This window comes from Aspergillus ibericus, assembly GCF_003184845.1.
Source record: "Aspergillus ibericus CBS 121593 unplaced genomic scaffold BO80scaffold_7, whole genome shotgun sequence".
Taxonomy (NCBI): domain Eukaryota; kingdom Fungi; phylum Ascomycota; class Eurotiomycetes; order Eurotiales; family Aspergillaceae; genus Aspergillus; species Aspergillus ibericus.
Genome location: NW_020292105.1, coordinates 795398 through 817276, shown reverse-complemented (window position 1 = coordinate 817276; position 21879 = coordinate 795398). Strand labels below are relative to the sequence as shown.

At 53.2% G+C, this 21879-nt stretch overlaps 9 protein-coding genes across 9 annotated transcripts; 6 read left to right on the top strand and 3 right to left on the bottom strand.

Moving 5' to 3' along the window:
• Nucleotides 1-574: 574 nt before the first annotated feature.
• On the top strand, nt 575-1174 carry BO80DRAFT_348374 (cell wall mannoprotein 1 family protein; the record flags this gene model as incomplete). Its single annotated transcript, XM_025715456.1, has 2 exons — nt 575-913; nt 977-1174. 2 exons carry the CDS (start codon nt 575-577, stop codon nt 1172-1174), a joined length of 537 nt encoding a protein of 178 aa, XP_025578573.1.
• A 480-nt stretch (nt 1175-1654) lies between these two features.
• Nucleotides 1655-4056, top strand: BO80DRAFT_462355 (flavin-containing monooxygenase). The gene is made up of 6 exons (XM_025722506.1): nt 1655-1881; nt 1929-2051; nt 2105-2184; nt 2236-2554; nt 2604-3242; nt 3297-4056. The coding sequence occupies exons 1-6, from the start codon at nt 1800-1802 to the stop codon at nt 3743-3745; spliced, it is 1692 nt and encodes a 563-aa protein (XP_025578572.1). The 5' UTR covers nt 1655-1799; the 3' UTR covers nt 3746-4056.
• Nucleotides 4057-4463: 407 nt separating this feature from the next.
• Nucleotides 4464-5403, bottom strand: BO80DRAFT_375633 (uncharacterized protein). The gene has a single exon (XM_025716633.1). The coding sequence runs from the start codon at nt 5308-5310 to the stop codon at nt 4729-4731; it is 582 nt and encodes a 193-aa protein (XP_025578571.1). The 5' UTR covers nt 5311-5403; the 3' UTR covers nt 4464-4728.
• An 838-nt stretch (nt 5404-6241) lies between these two features.
• Nucleotides 6242-7375, top strand: BO80DRAFT_486638 (uncharacterized protein; the record flags this gene model as incomplete). Its single annotated transcript, XM_025723529.1, has 3 exons — nt 6242-6298; nt 6355-6632; nt 6711-7375. Exons 1-3 carry the CDS (start codon nt 6279-6281, stop codon nt 7373-7375), a joined length of 963 nt encoding a protein of 320 aa, XP_025578570.1. The 5' UTR covers nt 6242-6278.
• Nucleotides 7376-8111: 736 nt separating this feature from the next.
• Nucleotides 8112-9469, bottom strand: BO80DRAFT_486636 (uncharacterized protein; the record flags this gene model as incomplete). The annotated part of the gene is made up of 4 exons (XM_025723528.1): nt 8112-8956; nt 9021-9105; nt 9159-9269; nt 9465-9469. 4 exons carry the CDS (start codon nt 9467-9469, stop codon nt 8279-8281), a joined length of 879 nt encoding a protein of 292 aa, XP_025578569.1. The 3' UTR covers nt 8112-8278.
• A 3052-nt stretch (nt 9470-12521) lies between these two features.
• BO80DRAFT_375627 (sulfatase domain protein) lies at nt 12522-15769 on the top strand. Its single transcript, XM_025716632.1, has 3 exons — nt 12522-13186; nt 13243-14943; nt 14996-15769. Exons 1-3 carry the CDS (start codon nt 12870-12872, stop codon nt 15576-15578), a joined length of 2601 nt encoding a protein of 866 aa, XP_025578568.1. The 5' UTR covers nt 12522-12869; the 3' UTR covers nt 15579-15769.
• Nucleotides 15770-15942: 173 nt separating this feature from the next.
• Nucleotides 15943-18076, top strand: BO80DRAFT_400647 (uncharacterized protein; the record flags this gene model as incomplete). Its single annotated transcript, XM_025717531.1, has 3 exons — nt 15943-16685; nt 16733-17596; nt 17643-18076. 3 exons carry the CDS (start codon nt 15943-15945, stop codon nt 17914-17916), a joined length of 1881 nt encoding a protein of 626 aa, XP_025578567.1. The 3' UTR covers nt 17917-18076.
• Nucleotides 18077-18653: 577 nt separating this feature from the next.
• Nucleotides 18654-19975, top strand: BO80DRAFT_491439 (phosphotransferase family protein; the record flags this gene model as incomplete). The annotated part of the gene is made up of 2 exons (XM_025723697.1): nt 18654-19769; nt 19928-19975. The coding sequence occupies 2 exons, from the start codon at nt 18654-18656 to the stop codon at nt 19973-19975; spliced, it is 1164 nt and encodes a 387-aa protein (XP_025578566.1).
• Nucleotides 19907-21735, bottom strand: BO80DRAFT_422598 (acyl--CoA ligase). The gene is made up of 3 exons (XM_025718859.1): nt 21584-21735; nt 20620-21533; nt 19907-20570 (listed from the first exon to the last, which is right to left on the bottom strand). Exons 1-3 carry the CDS (start codon nt 21684-21686, stop codon nt 19986-19988), a joined length of 1602 nt encoding a protein of 533 aa, XP_025578565.1. The 5' UTR covers nt 21687-21735; the 3' UTR covers nt 19907-19985.
• Between the last annotated feature and the right edge of the window lie 144 nt (nt 21736-21879).

Genomic DNA, 21879 nt, shown 5'->3' with positions numbered 1-21879 from the left:
CTTCCCCGCTTCCGCCATCTCTCCGGCCATCTGTGTCTCCTCGGGACTGTGCATAACGTTGTTTATGTTTTGTCGAGCCTAGCATCTACCGTCATAGTGGAGGCGAATGCTAGGGTTGACAAGAGACCCGTACCTGGTGCGCCCTCCACGAGAACTGTACCCGACGTGAAACCGGGGATTTCCAGTCAACACGTTGACGGTTACATCTGTACATCCTATCGGCAGGTTCGGTAGTAGGGAGGATCGCACAGTTCGGGTACCTCAGAGTTCAATCTGCTCTGGTGGAACTGTATCATCTTTTTAGCTCATGGTGGATGGTCTCGCCATGCGATGGTTCACACGAGCTCCCAGGCAATGAGACCATCACCCTCACGGAGTTAATCCACGGATGAATTCAACCCCGTTATCCCGTTCCCGTGAAGAAAATGATACAAGCATGCGATACCAACTGGTCGAATTGGTGGTTGTTGACGGCGTACCTGGTTATATAAACCCCCTTCACCCGCGAGATGGCAGCAACAGAGGCACAGCGCAAGGAAAATAACACACCACACAACAATTCACTGACACCAAGATGCGCTTCGCAATCGCCAGCACCGCGTTTCTCACCCTCCTCACCTTTGCCACCTCCCATGTCATCAAGCGGGACATCGACACTGTCCTGGGTGACATTTCTGCCGTGAACACCAATCTAGGCACTCTCAACGCTGCCGTGCATAGCTACAGCGGTGGATTGCCGGCTGCGCAGGAAATCCAAACCCAGGAGACTGCCGTCGAAAAGGCCCTCGAGCAGGCCGCGACCGACACCAATGGCACGGCGGTGTTCACTAGTGTTGAAAGCAACACGGTGACCGAAGCGCTGATCGCGTTGGAGCCGGTCATGCGGAGTTCAATCGCCGCACTCGTCAACAAGGTAGGATTCGGAACCCTTTTGCCTTATGTCTTGTGGCTTGTATGTACTGATCTCTTGCATTAGAGAACCCTCTTCGTCTCTGCCGGTGTCGGCGCCACGGTCCGAACTAATCTGCAGAACCTCAAGAGCCGGACCGATAGTCTTTCCGTGGTGCTGCAGAGCAAGGCAACCGGCCCTGACCGGGAAACCATCCGCCTGGGGACTGGGGACGTTGATGATGCTTTTGACAGTGCCATTGATGCCTATGAGCCCCAGTGGTGAGGATGAAGCCTGGCTGATGGTGATAATGAGAAGTCTTGTGGGGGCCAACACTGGTGTGAGAATGGTCGGAGAGAGCATAGTTAGCAGAAATAGCAAGGTGTTGCTGGACCGCGACCGTGATCTCTGGTTAGGTGCGTCGTAGTAAACCTGCCGGTCGGCCCTCGGCGTGAAAGGGTACTGAGTGTTTCTTTGAGCGCGCCGACCGCTGAAACATCTCCTTTGCGTGCCACATTTTAATTTTAATTTAATCTACTGTGTATGTCCTGGGTCGTACGGTGAACCCGAAAGGAACGCGTACGCGGGAAGGCCCGGTTGCTCCGAGCCAGGAATGGCGATCACTGGGCGAATCTCTGGTCCGTCCCGCTCAGGGACGCTGGGGCTGTTCGGCAACCAATGATGGCTGGCAATGGCATGTATAGTCTGGAAACTACTTCCTGCCCGCGTTGCAGGCTTGCAGCATGTTCACTAGTCTCGATCATGCTGATGAGACTGGCCCGAGGCCCGATGCGAGCGGGGTACGAGGTGGACACTAAAGGGGGTTCCGCTGCCTCAACGCTAGCCCCAGCAGATCTTTTTTTTTGACACTTCATCATTCCAGAGATTCCAGGTTCCATCGCCGTTCACCATGTCGTCTCGAGCTTCGCAGCATGAAAGAAACCATGGGTTCACCCGCTCCGCTGTCGTGATCATCGGCGCCGGTGTATCAGGTACAATATCCGATGGCCATAAGAGTTCATGGGCTGATCACCATCAGGCATTTGCATGGCGATCGACCTTCTCCGTCGCACACCCACTCGCAACATTATCATCCTCGAAAAAGGAAGCCGGGTGGGGGGAACCTGGGCTGATAATCAATATCCCGGTGCTGCATGTGACGGTCAGAAAAAGACTCACCATTACGGGAAATTGGAGCGGCTGACCGTCATCTAGTCCGCAGCTCGCTGTACAGCTTTTCATTTGAACAACGTTCCACCTGGACGGAGGAGTTTCCCCGTCAGGAGGAATTACTGGTACTTAGTCCTCTTCCAGCAGGGAGTCTTTATGGGCTGACGATTGCGCAGGCATATCTCACGGATGTCGCCCAGAAACACGGCCTCTACCGGTACATCCGGTTTAATTCGACTGTGCAGGAAGCGCGCTGGGACGACACTCAGCTGCAATGGAAGGTGCAGGTGGCACTAACTGGTGCCAAGGACAGTGAATTTCAAGAAGCATACGAGATCACCACCGACTTCCTCGTATCTGCCATCGGTCAACTCAACGTCCCTAGTTATCCCGAGATTCCGGGCCTCCATGACTTTACCGGCAAGTTGATGCACTCCGCCCGATGGGACTGGAGCTATGACTTTGCAGATAAACGAGTGGCTGTCATCGGCAATGGTATGTCCCCACGCATGTTTTGGACCTCCGAGACTGATGAGGATAACAGGCGCCACCGCGGTTCAGATTGTCCCCGAACTGGCCAAAACTGCCTCTCACGTCACTGTCCACCAGCGAACCCCGAACTGGATTTATGTACGCGGGAACAAACCCGTGTCTGCCTTGCAACAGTTCTTGCTCACTTATGTGCCTCCCATACGGTGGTGTAAGCGAGCCATGATTATGCAAATTAGGGAATGGTCGCACACTCCCGTCACGAACGCTGAATCCGGCCACGCTCACCAAGTCCAGAAGTGGACGCTGGCGAGGATGAGATCTCACCTACCGGATAAGCCCGACTTATGGGAGGCCCTGACCCCCAAGTACTCTCTCGGATGCAAGCGCGTCCTCTTCTGCGATGACTACTATCGGACTTTGAACATGAGCCATGTGGACCTCGAGACCCGGCCAATCCAGCGCATAACGGCCACGGGCATCCAAACGGAGGGGGGCGGGGACCAGGATTACGACCTGATTGTTCTGGCGAGTGGGTTTCGCTCGTTGGAATTCCTGCACTCCATCCGAATCTATGGCACCCATGGCCGACCGCTCGAGGACATCTGGAAGGGGGGCGCCACCGCGTACCGTGGCGTGGTGGCAGAAGGTCTGCCTAACTTTGGGATGCTGTACGGGCCTAATACGAACTTGGGTGAGTCTGGCGATGTACAATTGTTAGGTTGGGGAAGGTGAACTGACCGAATAGGCCACAACTCCATCATCTTGATGATCGAAGCACAGTCCAAGTATCTTAGCACATTGGTTGGGGCGGTTGTCGAAGCCAAGCAGAAGGGCCAGTCCTTGGCACTCCAGCCCCGACCCGAGGTGGTGCGAGAATATAACAAGCGCATCCAAGCTCGGCTGGCCAACACCAGCTTCGCGGATCCCAGCTGCCGTAGCTGGTATAAGACCGAGGACGGCCGGATCACGAACAATTGGCCGGGGTCGGCGGTGGAGTACCAGAAGGAGATGTCCCGGCTGCAGTGGACGGACTACCTCGTCGAAGGTAGCGGAGCGAAGGTTGTGGAGAAGAAGAAGGCAGTGTATATAGGTCGAGTTCAGGAGGAGCTGCCCGTGAGCACGGCGACCTTGGTTTTGGGACTGGTCCTGGCGGCCGGAGGGTGGTATCTGCGCCGCACGGGGTGGAGGTGGTAGGTCAGAATGCACCTAGCCGCAAGCATTTCATCCAGTGGGCCCCATTTGTGTATTTAGTAGTGATCAACTACGATGGTTCAATGAAGAATGAGAAATGGGAGAAAGAAGAGCGAGATGGTCATGCCTGACTGTGTAGATGGCGACCGGCACGTGACGGGTCGGCGTTTCTCCCCCCTCCCAAAGGACTCCTCCTCTATGTACATAACAATATCCGCTTGGCTGCGTTGGCTAACTGAGATTTCGCCCGTCCATCTAGCGGAGCATTGCGTGAACTGGTACTTTTGATGTGTAACCCACCATGGCTTTAGACTGTGCTAGATTCAGCAAGATCATCATACGAGAATTCAAAGCTGGCAAACCTTGTGAAAAAAGTCCTGTAGCCTTAATTTGTAGGCCAAGTGTTGGCCTCAAAATGCCTTGTACAATACATGTGACAACAGTATTGGGCAGAATCGATGATGTCATACTTTGCGAGGGCATTCTCGGCAGACGTCATTGCACTCGAGCCCACGTTCAGTTATTTAGAGCTACCAAAGTGCTTGTAGCTTGAACTATCAGGTTTCAAGAATGATCCATTTGTTGCTACTGTGAGTTGACTTCACTATCCATTAGAAATGATTCATCATACAATAAGACCTATCATTTGCTAATCTTGGTAAGTTGATTTCTCAAATGCTGATAAGTACAATTCTGAATTCCTTTTTATTTACAGGCAATGATTGTTGAGCAACCAACAAGATTCAGTTTCCAGAGCTCTTAATTGGAGGATGAGTCAGAGCAATATTTCCTGGATTCAAGTACTGCTTTCGAGTTGTTTGGAAGTTACCTTTTTTTCAGTAGCTACCAAATGGATCATTTTTGAAACCTAAGCTCGTCATACCATGATGCCATGGGACAGAACCATCCAACCCAGTTGAGAATGAATCCCGTCCAGGAGACAAACCACCACCGCATCATGTTGATTCCGATATCCAAATACGGACTCAAAGTGACGCTCGCCGTTGCACAGCATGTCGCCAGTGTGTAGCTGGAGGAGGATACCCAAAGTGGTCATGCCATACGGTTGTCTCGTTGTTCGGCCATATCTGGTAGTGAAAGTCCTCGGCGCCGGGTATACTCGGATGTACCATTTCAATTTTCAAGACTTTTGGCCCTAATTTGCCTTTCAGGATTGGCTCCTCCACGATTTGGTAGTTTGATCCGCCGAAAGGGTTATATAGGTCAGGAGGTGGCGGTGTTAGGACAGTAACTAGTCCTCCGTCTTTAGCAATATGATAGGCGTACATAGCAGATGCACCCTTCATATATCGACTCCACCCTTTGCTTGACTTTAGGGACCATAAACACCGTGCGTGATCATGAACCATCAGCGGCCCCATAACTGTTGTCAACGTCTGCATACCGTGTTGATCTGCCCAGGTCTGCACCAAGTTACGGGGCACACCGCTCCACATAACTTGACATCCAGGCTGCCATATATCGCTGTGGAAACGGCTGCAGATTTGGGTTGCCTCCCCGATAGTGAGAAAGTTGTGGAAGTTCTCCAATGTCTCTGGCGAGCACATAGATATGACTCGTTGTAACAATTCAAAAGACGTGGGTGAACTCACAGAGTTGACGGGAACTTCGCAAGAGATCCAGCCATGCTAAGTTGAAATATGCGAAAGACGAAATTATTATATCACTTTTACGTAGAGTCCCGTGAAAGTAGTCTGCGTACTGTCCTGAGTTGGCCCAAGCGGTTTTAATTGACCGCCTCCTCAAGTAGTAATTTGCCAGGCAGAAATGGCCTCACTAAGCCTGTATAGGCAGTAATCAGGCATTAATCATAGGATGACAAAGAGACATTAACGTTACGCAGTCTACTTTCCTTCCACTGTATCTTTAACTATAGAGAAGTCGAACACTACCCTTGCACAGATGAAAACTTCTTATCGCCACGTGCATCTTCCGAATACATGTGCTGAGATGGTTTTTGGCTTCCATATAGTACATCTCACATCATCTAAAGCACCCTACGGTATTGTCCATTCCGATTTTCATTTCACAGGTAATACAACACTGCTTAATGATTGGTGCATAGGCAATTTCTGTAACAATCTGTACGCAGGGCCGGCTGTCAGTAAGAAAGACTCCATGCCAAGGCGCCTGCCCCCCACCCGGGCGCCCGTCTACTCTGCGCTTACAGCTTACTTATCTTAGGCTACACAGGTCATCTTTGTGTTGCGATATCAGTTCATTAGGTGAGATCAAATCAAGCAAGGTGATAGTCTGTGTCTGACCTCAACTGGAAACCAAGGAGAATGCGTACATTCCTGCAATGTATGGACGAGTAAATGCTTATTTATCGCGTTTCTACCAAGCTATTACTGTGCGCCACTTCCAAGTGACGTAGAATGCCAGTCATCATTATCACCCTGGTAGCTTTCTGTAAAGTACTGTGAGATCATTTCGACCTACCCTCAACTCCCTATCAAATCTCTCATTTCCTCTGTAATTCAATTCAAAACCATTAGGCTTGCTATGCCAAACAATGGACAGTGAATTCAGCAAGTAAGTCACTCGCAAATGCAGCATTTTACTCGATAGGAAAAAGCTTATCTGACCAGGTGCCTCTCGTCCTCCCTTTTTACCTTTGTGGTTGGCCAGGAGAGGAAAGAGATTACCGTGCACTCTAGATCCCTGGCCAACCTATCTTCCCCTCTCAATAATCTCATGAACGGTAAAATGCAGGAGGCAAACAGACGTCAAGCCGACTGGTCGGGGGTCGAGGAAATGACATTTGTTCTGCTGTGTGAGTACGCTTATACGCGCGACTACACGCCGCCCTCGTGCTCGAAGAGAGAAATCCCACAGCCACCAGCTGAAACTGAAGACAACATTGGTGGTGAGTTGTCCTCTTCACTAGCATCACGGTCAAAGGACAAGCGAAGGCATAGAATCTGACGCCTGGTCTCTGTGGAAGCTAAAGAAGCAGAGCAAGCCTCTGATCAGGCTAGCAATGCGGCAACGGATGCAGCAACGGAGCAAGAGACAGCAGCTGTATCGGATGCACCAGCTGAACCAGAAACTCCGACTGAACCAGAGATTGTGGATGAACTCAAGGCAGAGGCAACGCCAGAGGCAGAGCAGTCAAGTACTCATTTCAGCGGTCATACTTTACCGTACAGAGAAAAGAGTATCTGGACACAGCACCTTCAAGACAAGTTTAAAACTCTCAGCGTGCAGTATACAAACTCGCACAATTGTGCTTTATCAGCTCGGAAAGACGTATTTGCTCCGAAAGGGAACTCTCACCCTTGGGAGGATTTCACCCCCGTCTTTCTTGCACATGCAAAATTATACATCTTAGCTGATAAGTACTGCATTCTCCCCCTCGCAGACCTGGTTCTGTATAAGCTGGAAACAACGTTAGCACAGTTTAATCTGTGTGAAGAGAATATAAGTGATGTGACTGAACTAATCCGATTCTCTTATCAATGGACACGGCCCAACGACGCTCTGAGGTTGTTGATCACCACCTATGTTGTATCAGTGCTTGGTCAAATAGGCGAAAATACTGAGTTTCAAGAGCTGCTAATGGATGGCGGATTTTTTGTTCTTGATCTTTGGCAAATGATGTGGTGCTGAAGTGATACCAAACATACATACGAACGTTTTCGATTGTATGCGAAAGCAACTTGACGTGCTTACTGACTGACCGTACAGAATTTGAATGTGATGTGTAAAATGTATGCTCCACATTTAGCCAAGACGACAGGGCTAAACCACATTTAGTAATTCTCTGGAAGGCTACAATCGGCATATTACATTAGAAGGCCGAGATAACGGTAACGTGTAAGAAATCCGTAGAGGTTCCCTGCACTGGTAACGATACGGCTGGAAGATTCTATGCAAATATAACAAGCTTGTATTACCCCAGGTCGAGAAGCCTGCTGATCGCTGATCGAAATGTGTCCAAATAAGAGGTGTCCACGTCTCACGAGCCTGGCTAGTCGGTTAACTCGGCATACATCAGCTACCTAGTGGATGCGGGAAATGAGATTTACTCGAGACATAATAGCTGATTGAGATTGATGCTGTATTCATAGATGAGTAAGGCATAATTACTAGCTACATATCGGGTATACGCACGCCGGTAACCTCCTTTACAATCTCAAGAGAATTATCTCGCTAAGTGTACAATTACAATCAAACATTGTTACCCCACTTCGCTGAGTTATAGTCACCGTCACCACTACAAAGCCTACCAAGCGGAATAACAATGCATGGAGGGCTGATTTAGAATGTCTGTCTCCAGATTGTGACAAGTCAAATCAGTCAGTCTCGCTTCTATGCCGCATAACCTGATGCTGCTTATCGTATCCTGATAAGAAATTGAAAAAGAGGGAAACTTACTCCCCCGCCGAGATAGGGGTCCTAGTCTTCTCCGGTACGTACAGTGATGAATATATTCAAAGTTTCAATTAGCTTTGATATCGATAGAGCTGCCAGATACCAGTGATTTCTGTTGATGCCTAGGCAAGGCTCGACTCATTTGACCTTGTCCCCGCACGACCTCAAGCTTTGGAAAATATCGGCAAACTCCACATTCTTATGTCCAGCACGCCTGCGACGAGCGACTTCCCCCGCCAGCTTGACGGTGAATGTATTGTGCGGCGCTGACCTTGCCGCCGGTGTCTGTATGCTCGTCGCCGCTATCACTTCGACAATTCGATTCGGGATGATCGGAGCTCGAGTCGCTACGTGCGCGTAACAACAATCGAGAATGATCAAAGCATCAATACGCTCTGCGGAGCAGACTTTGATATTGTTGAGCAGAGCGTGGTCGGCATCGAGGGTTTTCTTCGCTGCTCTGGTTTCAGCGAAGGTAAATGATCCACCCTTCCTCATGCCGTGGCCGGCATAATGAAAGATCATCAGGTTGTGTTCGGTTGCAGACTTCGGCTCGCACTCTTCCATGAGGTCTAACAGTGCTTTCTGAGAACGGTTTACAGGAGTGGTCGGATCGTGGGGAATGATAAATTCGATGGCTGGTGAAAGATCTAAATCCTTCAACATCTTCTGGAAGCGCTCCGAGTCTTGAGCCGCGTTGGTATCGTCACGCTCCCATCGAGCGGTCATCGAATACACGTTGGTATAATCGCGACCGCGCTGTGCGGCGGCGGCGGCCAGTGTGTTTCGGAATTGGTCGAAAGTAATGGGCGCCATCTGTAAGGGTCCCCAGGATGTCAGAACCCACGTACAAGTTTTACAGGGGGAATAGGAAGCTTACAGAGTAAGCCTGAACGGGCTTGGGGGATCGAGATAATGTGAGTAAATGTGCGGAGTCTTCGAGTGGCTCCGACACGCACGACAGCCTGACAGAGAGAGGAGTTTCCAGGCTCTAGGATGCAGAGATTATGGGACTTACCTGGTGGGTTTGGAAACAGCTTGCTGCCGGTCCAGTCGTTGACTAAGGAGGGAACTTATGCAAAAGACTCGGATAGAGTGCTCGCAGGTGGATGACGTTGGAGATGGAAGACTTGAGGATGGCAGAAAATCTGGAAAAGGAATTTACAAGGAACGGAGAATGGGTGTGGTAGTAGTGAATATTGAAGTTGGTGATGGGGGAATTTTACTACAACTTTTCCATTCTTAACCAGTGAATAGAGCGGCACAAGTGATGTGAATCTGACCTAGGCTAGCTGGGGACAACCATGGTACTGCGTTGACTCACAGCATCTTAGATATCGAATATTGTCGTAAGTTTGTATCTGATAGTAGAAAATGCTTCATAGCCCGGGTAGTAAGCATTACAATCCTCCGAAGCTTCATTGTCTACTATATGATGAGCTGCTATGCAATCTAAAGCCTGGAGTCGTTCACCATCAAGTTGCCGAGTGGTGGTATGCAACTGTACTGCTAGACCACCTCCGTTGTGCACATACCCATATAAATGGGATTCCGCCAGTACTAGCTGCAGGTAATGATGACCCTTTTGGCCTCGTGGGAGCAACACCCTTGAAATATCATAACAGCAGACCACTAGAACCTGACAATGAGTTTCTGAATTCATCCAGACGATGGGTATGGCATAGGACTATCATTGTTATCAACTTTCTCAAAGCCTTTACTTGACCAATATGAGTTGTACATGTAGACAACATCAGCTTCAGCCGGCCTGGTGACTGTGATGGCCGCTACGGGAGGCCTGAAGCAATGGATTGGTGGTTCAGAATCCTAGTCTTTTGCCGGTAGCGTAGCTGGTAGGCAGGGGACCCTATTATTTCCGTAAATTCGCCCGCCTTCTTGCCAACGTCGACCCCGATACATTCGAGCTCCTTCCCTGCGAAGATGTGTGCAACGTTTACAGCGAAGAGTCCAACCAAGGCGTAATTCAGTTCGACCTCGTCTTTCGCATCCGGATGGCTGCTGCCCCCTTGGCGTTGGTAATGGTCTTTGCTAACCAGAAAGTAGATATTGTTGCAGATTGAAGATATTTCGGTCTAGCCTTGCCAGGTGACTGGTACCTTGGCTCCTTTGTTATAGCGATAGAGGCTCGTCTGAGATAGATATACCTGACAGCTGCATAGAGAAGTACTGTTCCGACAATGTGGGTAGTCACACAGTTTGTCCTGGTTGCAAGGGGTCAATGTCGGTATATTCCCTTCATCATCTCTTAAATAGGTATAGATACTACGCCCCCGGTGCCAATTCTGCAAAGGTAGCTGTCTGGGAGTGCGGTACGTATGCCTAGTCTCGCCTCCGAGCTTTCGCTGTGTGGTTAATGGCATGAAGCTCTAATAACCCATGTGACGTCGACCATATAATCAGCCATAGCGTACCTCGCATAACGCATGGCATCGTCAGCGGTGCATCGTTCGGGCCGTTCGATTGGAAATCCACTTAGAGGAATGACGATCGAGGGGCTTCTCCATCTTCGTGCGGAAATCCTAGTTGGAAATCAAAATCTGCCCTACTATTAGATGGCCTCCTTCAAAGCGTTCCAATTCCCTTTCTGTTTCACAAAGCCAAAGAAAGTGAGACAGATAACGGTTTCCAAGACAATTGTGATTAAAATAGCCTACGACAAGAAAGGCTCTATTGTTGGGAATGAAGATCAATGTGGCACAGCCGGAGCCGAGTCTTGGCTGCAGCTATACCGCCAAGCAAGCAAGCGCCACAGGTCGGAGATGCCTTGTCATTGCAGTGTCCCTGCAACATTCCGCCCGCCCTGTAACACGTGGGAGGGACCGGTCGGCAATCAGAAATTGTCCCGGGGCTGGGAACTTCGGCTGTGATTGTTCGCAGCCTCGCACAGTCAGACCACTAGGCGAAGATCATGGTGGATTGCTGACAGTGCACCCGCGTCTATCCCCGCAGCTGATGGAAGACCAATATGAGGTAATATCAGAGTCACTAGCATCTACGGCGTCCCGGAAGAACCTTGAGCTTTCTCTAACTCGCTCAGGGGAATAAGGAAGCGGACCGTCTCTACCTCGCCGAGCGCAGGATTCAAGATCATGCAGCTCAGTCATTGAGACACTTGTCTGCATCTGTCATGCCTACAGTCACGCCCACCACACCTGCCCAGATCCACTTGCACCCGTTAATAGCATTGAGAGACATTCGGGATTAAGATTTGAGAGACAAGTAGTGTCGGGTGGGACAGCGGTGCGCCAAGAATATCGTTCATTGTCATAGGCCTGCCTACCCGGAGGTTCTTCCAACATGAGCATACGGGCCCGGACAGGGGCTTGAGCCAGGAGATCAATCCCGACTAACGGTGGGGAGGGGACACTGCATCTAGTCCTCGGCAGAGGCAGGCAGCAAGTCCAATGAGCGGTTCTCGCGTCACCCGGAGGGAATCATGTCGTCGCTGCAGCCTGCAGCGGTGTATTTCACGGAAGACTAGGGCCGATGATGCAACTAGCGCTTCCTTGGACTAGATAAAGGGGCGGGGGATACCACACAAAGGTGAAAGCATCTTTGTGGCAATGTAACACTGGACTGGGGTGAGACAGCGGCCAAAGTGGCGGGACTGCCGTTGGCAGTTGGTTTTTGGTACTATGTCACGGGGATGAAACGGGGGGCAGACAATCAATTGAATAATAGGAATCGATGGAAGAAATGAATGAGAGATTTCTCTGGAAGCCAGAGGAGTGGAGCAGTCAGCCGTCCTCGCCCGGTCATTGGACAGTGCGGGGACTCCCCCCCGCTTGGGGCACTCAAAAAGGAATGTGGTCACGCTGGTGGCCATTTTGGGTTCATTGTCACCACGTGTTCCTAACGTTCTTTCAGGCCCAGGTCCAGGTGTCTGTACAGAGAGCTGAGTAGTAGGACCATCCGGGCTCTCCCGGGAAAGAGACGCTGTGAGGAGACAGTGTAAGGATGGCATGGACTGCAGCAAGTGCCTGAGGAGCCGGAACACACGACCGATAATTTATGTTAAGATTTCCCCTGTCTCAGACTGACTCCCAGGGTTTGCAGGCCTTGGCATCGCGGGTCTGATTGGTGCTGCGGGTGCGCCGCGGGTTCTAATTTTACTCAGCATGGGCTGGGCCACCAATAAGACCCTGGCGTGCGGTGGGGCATCAGGGTCCAGGGCCCTCAGGGTCCAACCCAAGTGCAACTCGTCCAGTAGTAAGAATCAGTCTGGATGCCCGGCAATCTTACTAGTCTGGCCCACGACGAATCAGCCCTCATTATTATTAGAGTTCGCCTGTGGTGTTCCAAAAATGCCACCGGACCGTGACGGTTGGGGTCCAACTGTCTGCCTCTAGTCCCGACTAACGACGAATGGTGCTGTCTCGGGGCTGTGAATGAGACTAGACTGCGGCTCTTCGGTGATTGCCTGGCACTGAAGCAATTCCCCCCTCTCAGGCCTCCATCATCATCATGATGGCGTCTCTCTTTCAGTCCCTATCCTTTTTCTCCTCTTCTTTCTCCCCTCTTTGACCGCGTTCCAGCTCCTCCTCCTGCACCCTTCTGACGGCTGCTTCCATCATCCCGGGTTTAACATCCCGGTGTGAGCCATCTCCGTCCAACCCACCTTTCATCGATGGGTGTAGACTCTGATCGGAGGTGCCATGCGGTCTGTCTGCTGCTGAGATACTGTGACCTGTGACACTGCTGCTGCACCATGAAGCTCCTCAACCCCCTCCGTCGCTGCGGCCCCGCCTTGCAGCGTCTGCGCACATCACCAGGCGACTTCTTCGACTATACCTGGGAGTTCACGCGCCGCTACTTTTTTACCGTGTCCTTTATCGCCCTCTTCGGCGCCAAATTGCTCCATCTCTACGCTCACATCCACTCCCTGCCGCCTCCCAAGTTCATGCTCTGGGGCACCACCTTTTTCTTCCAGGATGCGATTCTTACCCTCCTCATCCGCTTCTTCACACACAAATTCCACTGGCGTTCTGTGGCAGCACTGTCTGCTCTGGTGATTGTTCCCTTCAGGTAAGCAACGGGCTGACGTATGAATTGGGTGACGCAGATCAAGCTGACATCTGCAGTCTTATCATGTCCGGAATGACCGCCGCAAATACCTCCTTCTATATCGTGACCGGCGCCGAGATCCACTGGCGACAGGCCACCACCTTCCACCGCGATGCCGCCGCCATGCGCACACTGCTGACGGGATTAACCGGCTTCCTAATCGTCGAGGGCATTCTTCTCACCATGGCGTGGTTCCTGGCAGCTCCTTTACACCGGATCGTTGGCGGGATCCTCACTATCCTCGGACAGCCCTTCAAATGTCTGATGCGGTGCATGAGTGGTGTCCGGGCGCTCCGTCCGAGAACCGCCCCGCTGCCCGACCCCGAGGTCTACGAGCAGATTGCCGTGGATGACTACCTTGACGACAAGAGCGACGATGGCTCGTCCATCCAGCTGCTGGAGCCCTATGGTGAAGTGTCCCCCGTCAGGCGTGGCCATTCGCCCCTTATCAAGATGGCCGTCTGGATTCCGTTCTTGTGCCTCGTCCTGCTCCGCCTGGTTCGACCTTGGGATCCCGCATACATGTTCCTTTCCGAAGCTCTTCCCCTGGCTCCCTTTATCGGCGGTCATCGCCATTCCCCGGTCCGCGCAGGTGGCTTGCCAGGCGACTATGGATGGCTGGAGGGCCGTTCCACGTTGAACAAGTCCCCCAAATGGCATTGGTTACCCAAGGAGGGACTTCCCGGCTTTGACGATTGGAAGAAAGGCGACAAGCCCCGGCTGCATTACGATCCCGAGAAGGACCCCCTGCACGTGTCCAACCTACAGAATCCGGTGTTGGAATCCTTGCAAGAGACTCTGTCCAACGGGAACGTCAAGATCAAGCACGTCATTCTCGTGAAACTCGAAAGCACCCGCAGTGATGTCTTTCCCTTGCGCAAAGACACCTTCATGTGGAATCGCATTGCACGAACGTATCAGGACAAGAAGATCCCGGATGAAGTCCAGGAACGCATCGCCAACCTGACCCGCACCGCCGAGTTCCTGACTGGGTTTGACGCGGGATTCGGCCATGACAACGAGCACGATTATGGAAGACGGTCCTATGGGGGCATCAGTGCGCGCAACGCCTTCACTACCGGCACCTACACGCTGAAAAGTCTTGTCGGTACCGTGTGCGGCGTGACCCCCTTGGTCGCCGATTTCAACCGGGAATATGACCATCACATCTACCAACCCTGCATGCCGCACATTTTAGATGCATTCAACTACCAGGATGACGTGGACACCAACCGGGCCATCGACCAAGCCGACTTTCGCGCCTGGCCGTGGCATTCCGCCTGGATGCAGTCCGTCACGGAGACGTACGACAACCAAGACCGGCTCACTCCGCAACTGGGATTCTATGACGTGGTGACCAAAGAGTCGCTCGAGAAACCGAATGCGACGCACTTCCCCATGCGGTCCAAGGAGGTGAACTACTATGGATACCCCGACATGGTGTTGCGGGACTACGTGAGTGACGCGATTGACGACGCGGAGCGCAACCACCACCGGCTGTTTTTGACACATCTGACGGGCACGACGCACCACCCCTGGGGCATGCCCAATGATACCTACTCGGACATGGTGTCCTCTAAGAATACCAATTCCAACGAGGACATCAACAAGTACCTGAACACGATCGGATATATCGACCAGTGGCTGCAACAGATCATTGATGTCCTCACTGAGAAGGGTGTCGTCGATGAGACCTTGCTGGTGATGGCTGGTGATCAGTATGTATCTCCTGAAAACACCTTGATGTATGCTCATGCTAACCCTTGCCAGTGGTCTTTCGCTCCCCAACGACGGTGGCGTCACGCCCTATGACAATCCCCATATCGGCAGCTTCCACATCCCCATGTTATTCGCCCACCCTCACCTTCCTCAGATCGAAATCAATACGCCGGTGATCACCCAGCAGGTTGTACCCACCATTCTCGACCTGTTGATTCAATCCTCATCACTCGGGGACAACAGCACCTCCGCCGCGCGCGACCTACTCTCCATCTACGAGGGCCAATCCATGATCCGAGAATTGGTTCCCGAACAGGACGGCCGACAGAACTGGCAGTTCACTGTAATGAACACAGGTGGCTCATGGCTGGCGGTGCGCTCCGCCGCCCACCCAGCCTACCGACTGGTGATCCCGCTCGTCGACGACGTGGAATGGCGATTCACCAACGTGGAACAAGACCCAGATGAGCTGCACCCGGTGACCGAATTCAACCTGGTCGACCTGGCCCGGACCCTGGATAAGGAATATGGCACCGATGCGGTGGACTGGGTGCGCGACGCGGCGCATGTCGCGGAATGGTGGGTCACGGAGAACTGGCATCTGTATCAGTATCGACGCAAGCCTAAGCATTGAGTGGGAAGAGGCCACCTGGGGATTGATCAACCCACGCATTCGGCCTGGTGCATGCTCGCGCCGAACCATCTACCGCCACTGGTGCGGATAAACCAGATTGAACATGGATCTTTTGTACATAGTTTGTTGTGGGATCACAGGATGACATTACTGACTTTTAGCGTCAATTGAATCACATCATAATCGACTTGATTCCGGTAGAGGATATTCCCAACCTTGCTGCCAAAGAACCGTAGCGTAGGAGTCGAGGAATGATTGCATGAGCCAAATACGTAGGTAAGGCCGTGTCTCTTCACCGCCTGTCCTGGCCTTGGTCATGCGCATTCCCTCCACCCAGCTTCGTTTCCCCTTGACATCAGTCACGATGGGAGATGGAGATGCAAGCCTTCCACCGTCCCAAGAACGAAGGATCGCGGACACTGAATTGGCATACCAATCCGATGACAGTGATGAATCTGACAGTGCTAACAATGTAACCTGGGCCCCAGGGGACGGAATCTGCCCATCCACCGCACAATTCAATCGTTGCTGCGAAGCCAAGTTCGACCAGTGGAGCACAGCAGCTTCGACCCCTCCACCAGGCTCGGAATCTTCCCAATACTACATCCAGTCTTTTCTGGATCTCCTCCAAGATGTTCCCTCATTTCTCCACAGCCCACCAAAAGACATCAACATCGCGGGTGGACGGCGATCATATCTAACTCTCACTTCCACCTTGCAGATTCAAACGACAGACAATCCGGATTGCGATCAACCTGAAAAGCCCATTGATTATTACCAGTGTCTGGGACGGCCATCCCCCGCTACCTATGAGACCAAGGCTGATACACCACTGCCGGTTGCTATCCCAGTCTCCGCGAACCCTCTTCGCGCGGGTTACTTGACTAATATTGTTTTGGCCTGGTCGTATATCATCTCCAGTCGCTGGGTGGAGATAATGCAGCTGGCGGGGATGGAAAGTCAGATGCTCCTCGACCACGATACGCGGATAGAGGAGTGTTTCTGGGATATTGTGACTCAGAGCGGCTGGGTGGCTCGGGTAAAATGGAATCAAGGCGTTTTTTACTCGCCGTGGATGTTGAGGAGCGAAGACGACAAAAAGGAACGGTAAGTCATGCTAATTTATCTGTGGTTCGTTTATTGATTGACATCAGAAGAGGGGACCGGACACCCGTTGCTTCCAATTCGTCCCTTGCCTTTGATATTCTTCTAGACTTTTGTGTGTCCGAAGGCCTAGAAGGTGAGTTGATCATTGGACTTGCTGCAGTTTTGTTCTTGACATCACGCAACGCGCCTTCACCCAAGTTCGCTCCTCCTATACTGAACTTAGGTATCCCGCGCTCTTCGACGAAGAAGGAACTGGTTTGGCACCAACTCTTCCAATCGATCGATAAATGCATGTTTCTCAGCTGTACGCAAGATGCTCTGGACTCGGTGTTATGCAGTGTCTTTTTCGATCCTTCTATTCCCTGCAATCTCATGGGAGCTGCATCTCTAGGTGTGAGGAAAGCCCTCTCAAAAGGGGGTGAGGTCGACCTGCAGCAGCTTCTCAATGCAATAACGAACATCAAACCACAGTTGAGTATCCTCTGGGCTGGCGTCTTATGCAGCCATCAGGCGACTTCGTTCCTCAAGTTAACCTTCCGCAATCTACCCCCCATCAACCTGGCCGCCGCGCTTTGGACCAACACAGCCCAATCCTTCCTCCAGATAGCATATGAGTCCAGTGACGTACCCGAACCAATCACTCCCCGAGCCAACGAATTCCAAACATCCTACTTTTGCCGATCGGTGATATCAGTTCCATGGTCACCAGCGCCTCCTTTCGGTGCTACCCCCATTAGCAATCTCAGCCTCGAGGTTCGAGCGCACCTTGCACATATACACATACCTCGTTCATGGAGGATATACTGGAATCTGACCTCTGGGAAACAAGTACCAGCCAGTGCAACGCATTATCTTACACCTGTGCATATTGACGGTATACACCAGTCCTATTCTACAGAGCATGCAAATGAGTAAGCCACCGTAGTAACCACCCCAACCAGTATGCTAACAGACCAGGATGCCGTACCCCGAATCCGAACAGAGGCCTGCAGATGAGCAATCATGGGCCGCGACATCGCGCTTGTTTAATTGGCACCGAGGCTACGATGATGGCATCTGGTTGGATGATGGTTCGGGGGATGTGGATGCGATTCGGCGGAGGCAGAGGCATGCGTGGATGGTTGACCCATTTGATGATGATTCTGATGAAGAGGTTGAGGAAACGAAGCATCGAGAGCTTGATGTTGAGGGTATTTCGCGATGGAAGGGTGAGGTCGAGAGATTCAGTTGAGCGGCGAAGAAATGGTGCCTCATAGATGATCGTTGATATATTTGTGCTCCGCATCGGGTTCGATACTGGGGGGAAAGGGCAATCGGTTGAATTGACGCCGAGAAACTTCAGTACAAGAGTGATATCTGAGGCTAGATCTCAGCGAAATTCCTATTTATCCAGCCATCAAGCTTAACTGTGCCACTGGGTAGACTGCATATGTGCGATGAATTGATTGTTTCGATGTCTGCCTGAGGCTTTATGCATGCCTTAGGCATGAGTTGCCTTACCACGTGCCACCGCGCTGAGATGAGGGGAAGCTCCAACAACCCCCTTCCAAGTTCCAGTTCCCATCGATTCCACAAACCCACAGGGTAAATTATCCGCGTCAGGTGTCATTCTATCATCAAATAAGCGACTTATCACCTTCCTCCAATCGAGTCATGACAGCCGAGAAGATAAGCTTATCGCCAGGAGCTCCGTCGGCGCCAGCGTCGGTGTCGGCCTGGCTGCTGACGACCAGCATCTTAGCCTCCATTTAGCCTCACGCCGCGCCATGATTCACCATGAGTCATTCTGCATCGCATCATCAGTCATAATCATCTTCTGTCTTCATGATAGTGAAACCGCTTCATGAACCGTCTATAAGACAACATGGAGGGCCACGTTCTAGCTAACCTGGGCACCGAGTGCGAGCAACAACCTCCCCTTCCCCTCACATGAACCAGGCAGCCACACCACCGCCATCAACCTCCACCATGACCACCGCAAACAACTACCTGGCCCCTGCCCTCCCCGCAGACCTTATCACCGAATTGATCCTCTCCCTGGACCTTCCCCGACCGACCCTCGTCGAACCCCTACAAGTATCCGCCGCCTTCCACACCATCTACCTCATCCACTTCAGCCCCGACACGGCGGTCTCGATCCCCGCCCGCCGTGAACCGGATGGATCTGTCATTCTCGTCCTCCGCGTGTCCGGACGCCAACTACCCACGATCAAGACCCTCAATGAAGTCGCAGTGATGACCTGGGTGCGCCAAAACACCCACATCCCTGTTCCGGCGGTGGTGCGATACTCCGCGACCGAGGACAACCCGATCGGACACGAGTTTACACTTCTGGAGAAGGCGCCTGGGGTGAGCGTGGAGAAAGTGTATCCGACGCTGAGTATGGAGAGCAAAACCAAGATGGTGAAACAATTGACCGACTATCTGATCGAGCTACACGCCCACCCCTGGACGGACGGCTACGTGGGCGGATTGACGATCCGCGACGGCGAGATCGCGTCGGGGCCGCCGATCGAGGAGACCTATTGGCAGGCGCCGGATATTGCTACCTATTGGGCGGACAAGCAAACCTTGGAATCGCTGAACCCATTCAAATCGGATGGTTACGCTAGCTATACGGCATACAACGTCGCCTGTTTGGAGCGGTACATTCACGCGATGGAAGTGCATCCCTCGCTCGCAGCCCACCGCGATCGCATCCCCCGTTTACGGCAGTTGATCGCGGCGCTGGAATCCCCGGAGCATCAGGCGGAGCTGAACCGGGTTACGTATGTGCTGGCACACAAGGACCTCCATTTCGCCAACATCATGTGCGACCCGACGGATCCGGAGTGTCCCATCACCGCCGTGCTCGACTGGGAGTTCTCGAGTGTGGTGCCGGCGCCGCGATGGAACCCGGTGCGGGCGTTTGCATGGAATTACCGGTACGCGGCCGAGGACAAGGCGGAGCGGAATCACCTGGAGGAGGTCTTTGCGGAGATCTGTCGGGCCAAGGGGGCGGGCCACGTGCTGGAGGAGATGAAGCTGAATGAGCGCCAGGAGGCCATGCAGAAGGCCGTCAACCACGTCCGGGCCGTTGTCGAGGTGTCGCCACGGGGCCAGGCCACGGAGGAAAAGGTCAGCCTGTGGTGGGCCACCGTGGACGAGGCCCTGGCAGACTTGGGGGTATAACGAATCTCGACAACCACTATACCAATAAAATACGTCTTTATCCAGCAGACTTCTAACGCTATTCCACTTAGTCTCATCAAGTGTATCATCATAAGATTCTCATCTCTATACAAAACTAGAAATCCCGGACTACAGCTTGGCCTCGCGGTGCCAGCGCTTCAGCTCGCGCCGGAGAATCTTGCCGGACGCATTCCGCGGGATACTCGGGACGAAATGCACGCCGCCCCGGAGCTTCTTATAGCCGATTACTCGCTCCGCGACGAACTCGACAATCGCCTCGGTCGTCTTTGCGTCTGCGGCATGCCCTTGGGCCAGGACGACATAAGCCCGGGGCAGTTCGGTGCCCGCCTGTCCGCTCGGCACGCCCGTGACCGCCACGTCCGCCACCGCCGGATGCCCAAGAGCAATGGCCTCCAGCTCGGCGGGGGCGACTTGAAAGCCGTTGTACTTGATGAGTTCCTTGAGGCGATCGGTAAGATAAAAGTGGCCCTGGTCATCGTCATAGCCGACATCGCCGGTCTTGTAGTACCCGTCGTCGGAGAAGGAGTCGGCATTGGCCCGGGGGTTGTTGAGGTAGCCCAGGAACACGTTGGGGCCCTTGACCCAGAGCTCCTTGGCGCGACCGGTTTCGCCCTCGATGGGAGCAAACTTGGCGGTCATGTTGGGGAGGAGGCGGCCAGCGGACCCGGGATGCGAGATGGCTTCGGGCCAGGTCTGGATGCGTTAGTGACGCTCACTCGGATGATGAGGGCACGGGACAGACCTGGAGGTGGGTGCACGGAGCGCACTCGCTCATGCCATAAGCCTGGCGCACGGGGAGACGCAGCTGGTGGCGGGCGGCATGGATCAGCTCGAGGGCCAGCGGCGCCGCGGCGGAGACGATCAGGCGCAGGGACGAGAGATCATACTGCGCGGTGCGGGTGTTGGAGACCAGCTCCAGGATGACCGGAGGCACGGCATAGGCGTAGGTGATGCGATGGCGCTGGATAGTGTCGCAAAAGGGGGCGAACTGGAAGCGCGGCAAGACATAGAGCGGGACGCCCGAGTAGACGGTGTAGTTGAGCAGGTACGTGATGCCATAGATGTGGAAGAACGGCAGCACGCCCAGGGCCCGATCGCGGTCCCAGGTCAGCTGGCCTTGGTCGACGGCGGCGTTCTGCAGCAAATTGGCGATCATGTTGCGATGTGACAGCATGACGCCTTTGGGGAGACCGGTGGTGCCGGACGAGTACACCAGGAAGGCCAGCTCCTGGTCGGGATGCTGCACGGGAGGCGTGTGCGCGGGGGTTGCCTCGCTTGCCTCTCCTGCCAGCCAGAATGGCGACGGCTGGTCGAGCAGGAGGACGCGATCGCGCGACAGCCCGGAGCGAGCCACAGCCTCGTACACGACGGGAGCCTGGGCGGTGGTGGTGACAATGGCTCGGGCGCGGGCATCAGTCAAGGGATGCACCAGCTCGCCGGCGCGGTAGCTGGGGTTGACGGGGCACACCACGCCCCCTACGGCCAGTGTACCCCAGACCACGGGGGGGACCTCGATGGCATTCGGGGCAAAGACCACCAGGACATCCCCGGGCTGCCAGTTCCAGTGCGTCTGGAGTGCTTGGCCGAAGTGGAGGGCCCCCTGACGGATCTGCTGGAAGGACAGGCTGCGGCCGGACGACGCGTCGATGAAGAGAGCTGTTCGGGTCAGTACCTCTCTTCTATTTTTGAGAGATGGGCTAGCATACGATGAGAGGGAGGAAACGGTCGGTCGGGACGCTCAAAGAGCAGGGTCCAGAGGTCAACCGGAGGGATCTCCACGGGGGGAAAGGGGGATGTCGAGGATTGCATGGTGAGGTGGTGAGAACTGAGAGAACGACGGGGATCAAGCATGAGAAAAGGAATGTGGATGGATGGTATGCAACAAAAGCAAAACTGGGCCATGCAGCCGGGCTCATCCGCATCACATCCCCCTCATCCCGTGCCTTCATCTCCAAGGCCCACCGCTTCTTGAAGCCATCGTGGCATCAGGCATGATCATCGC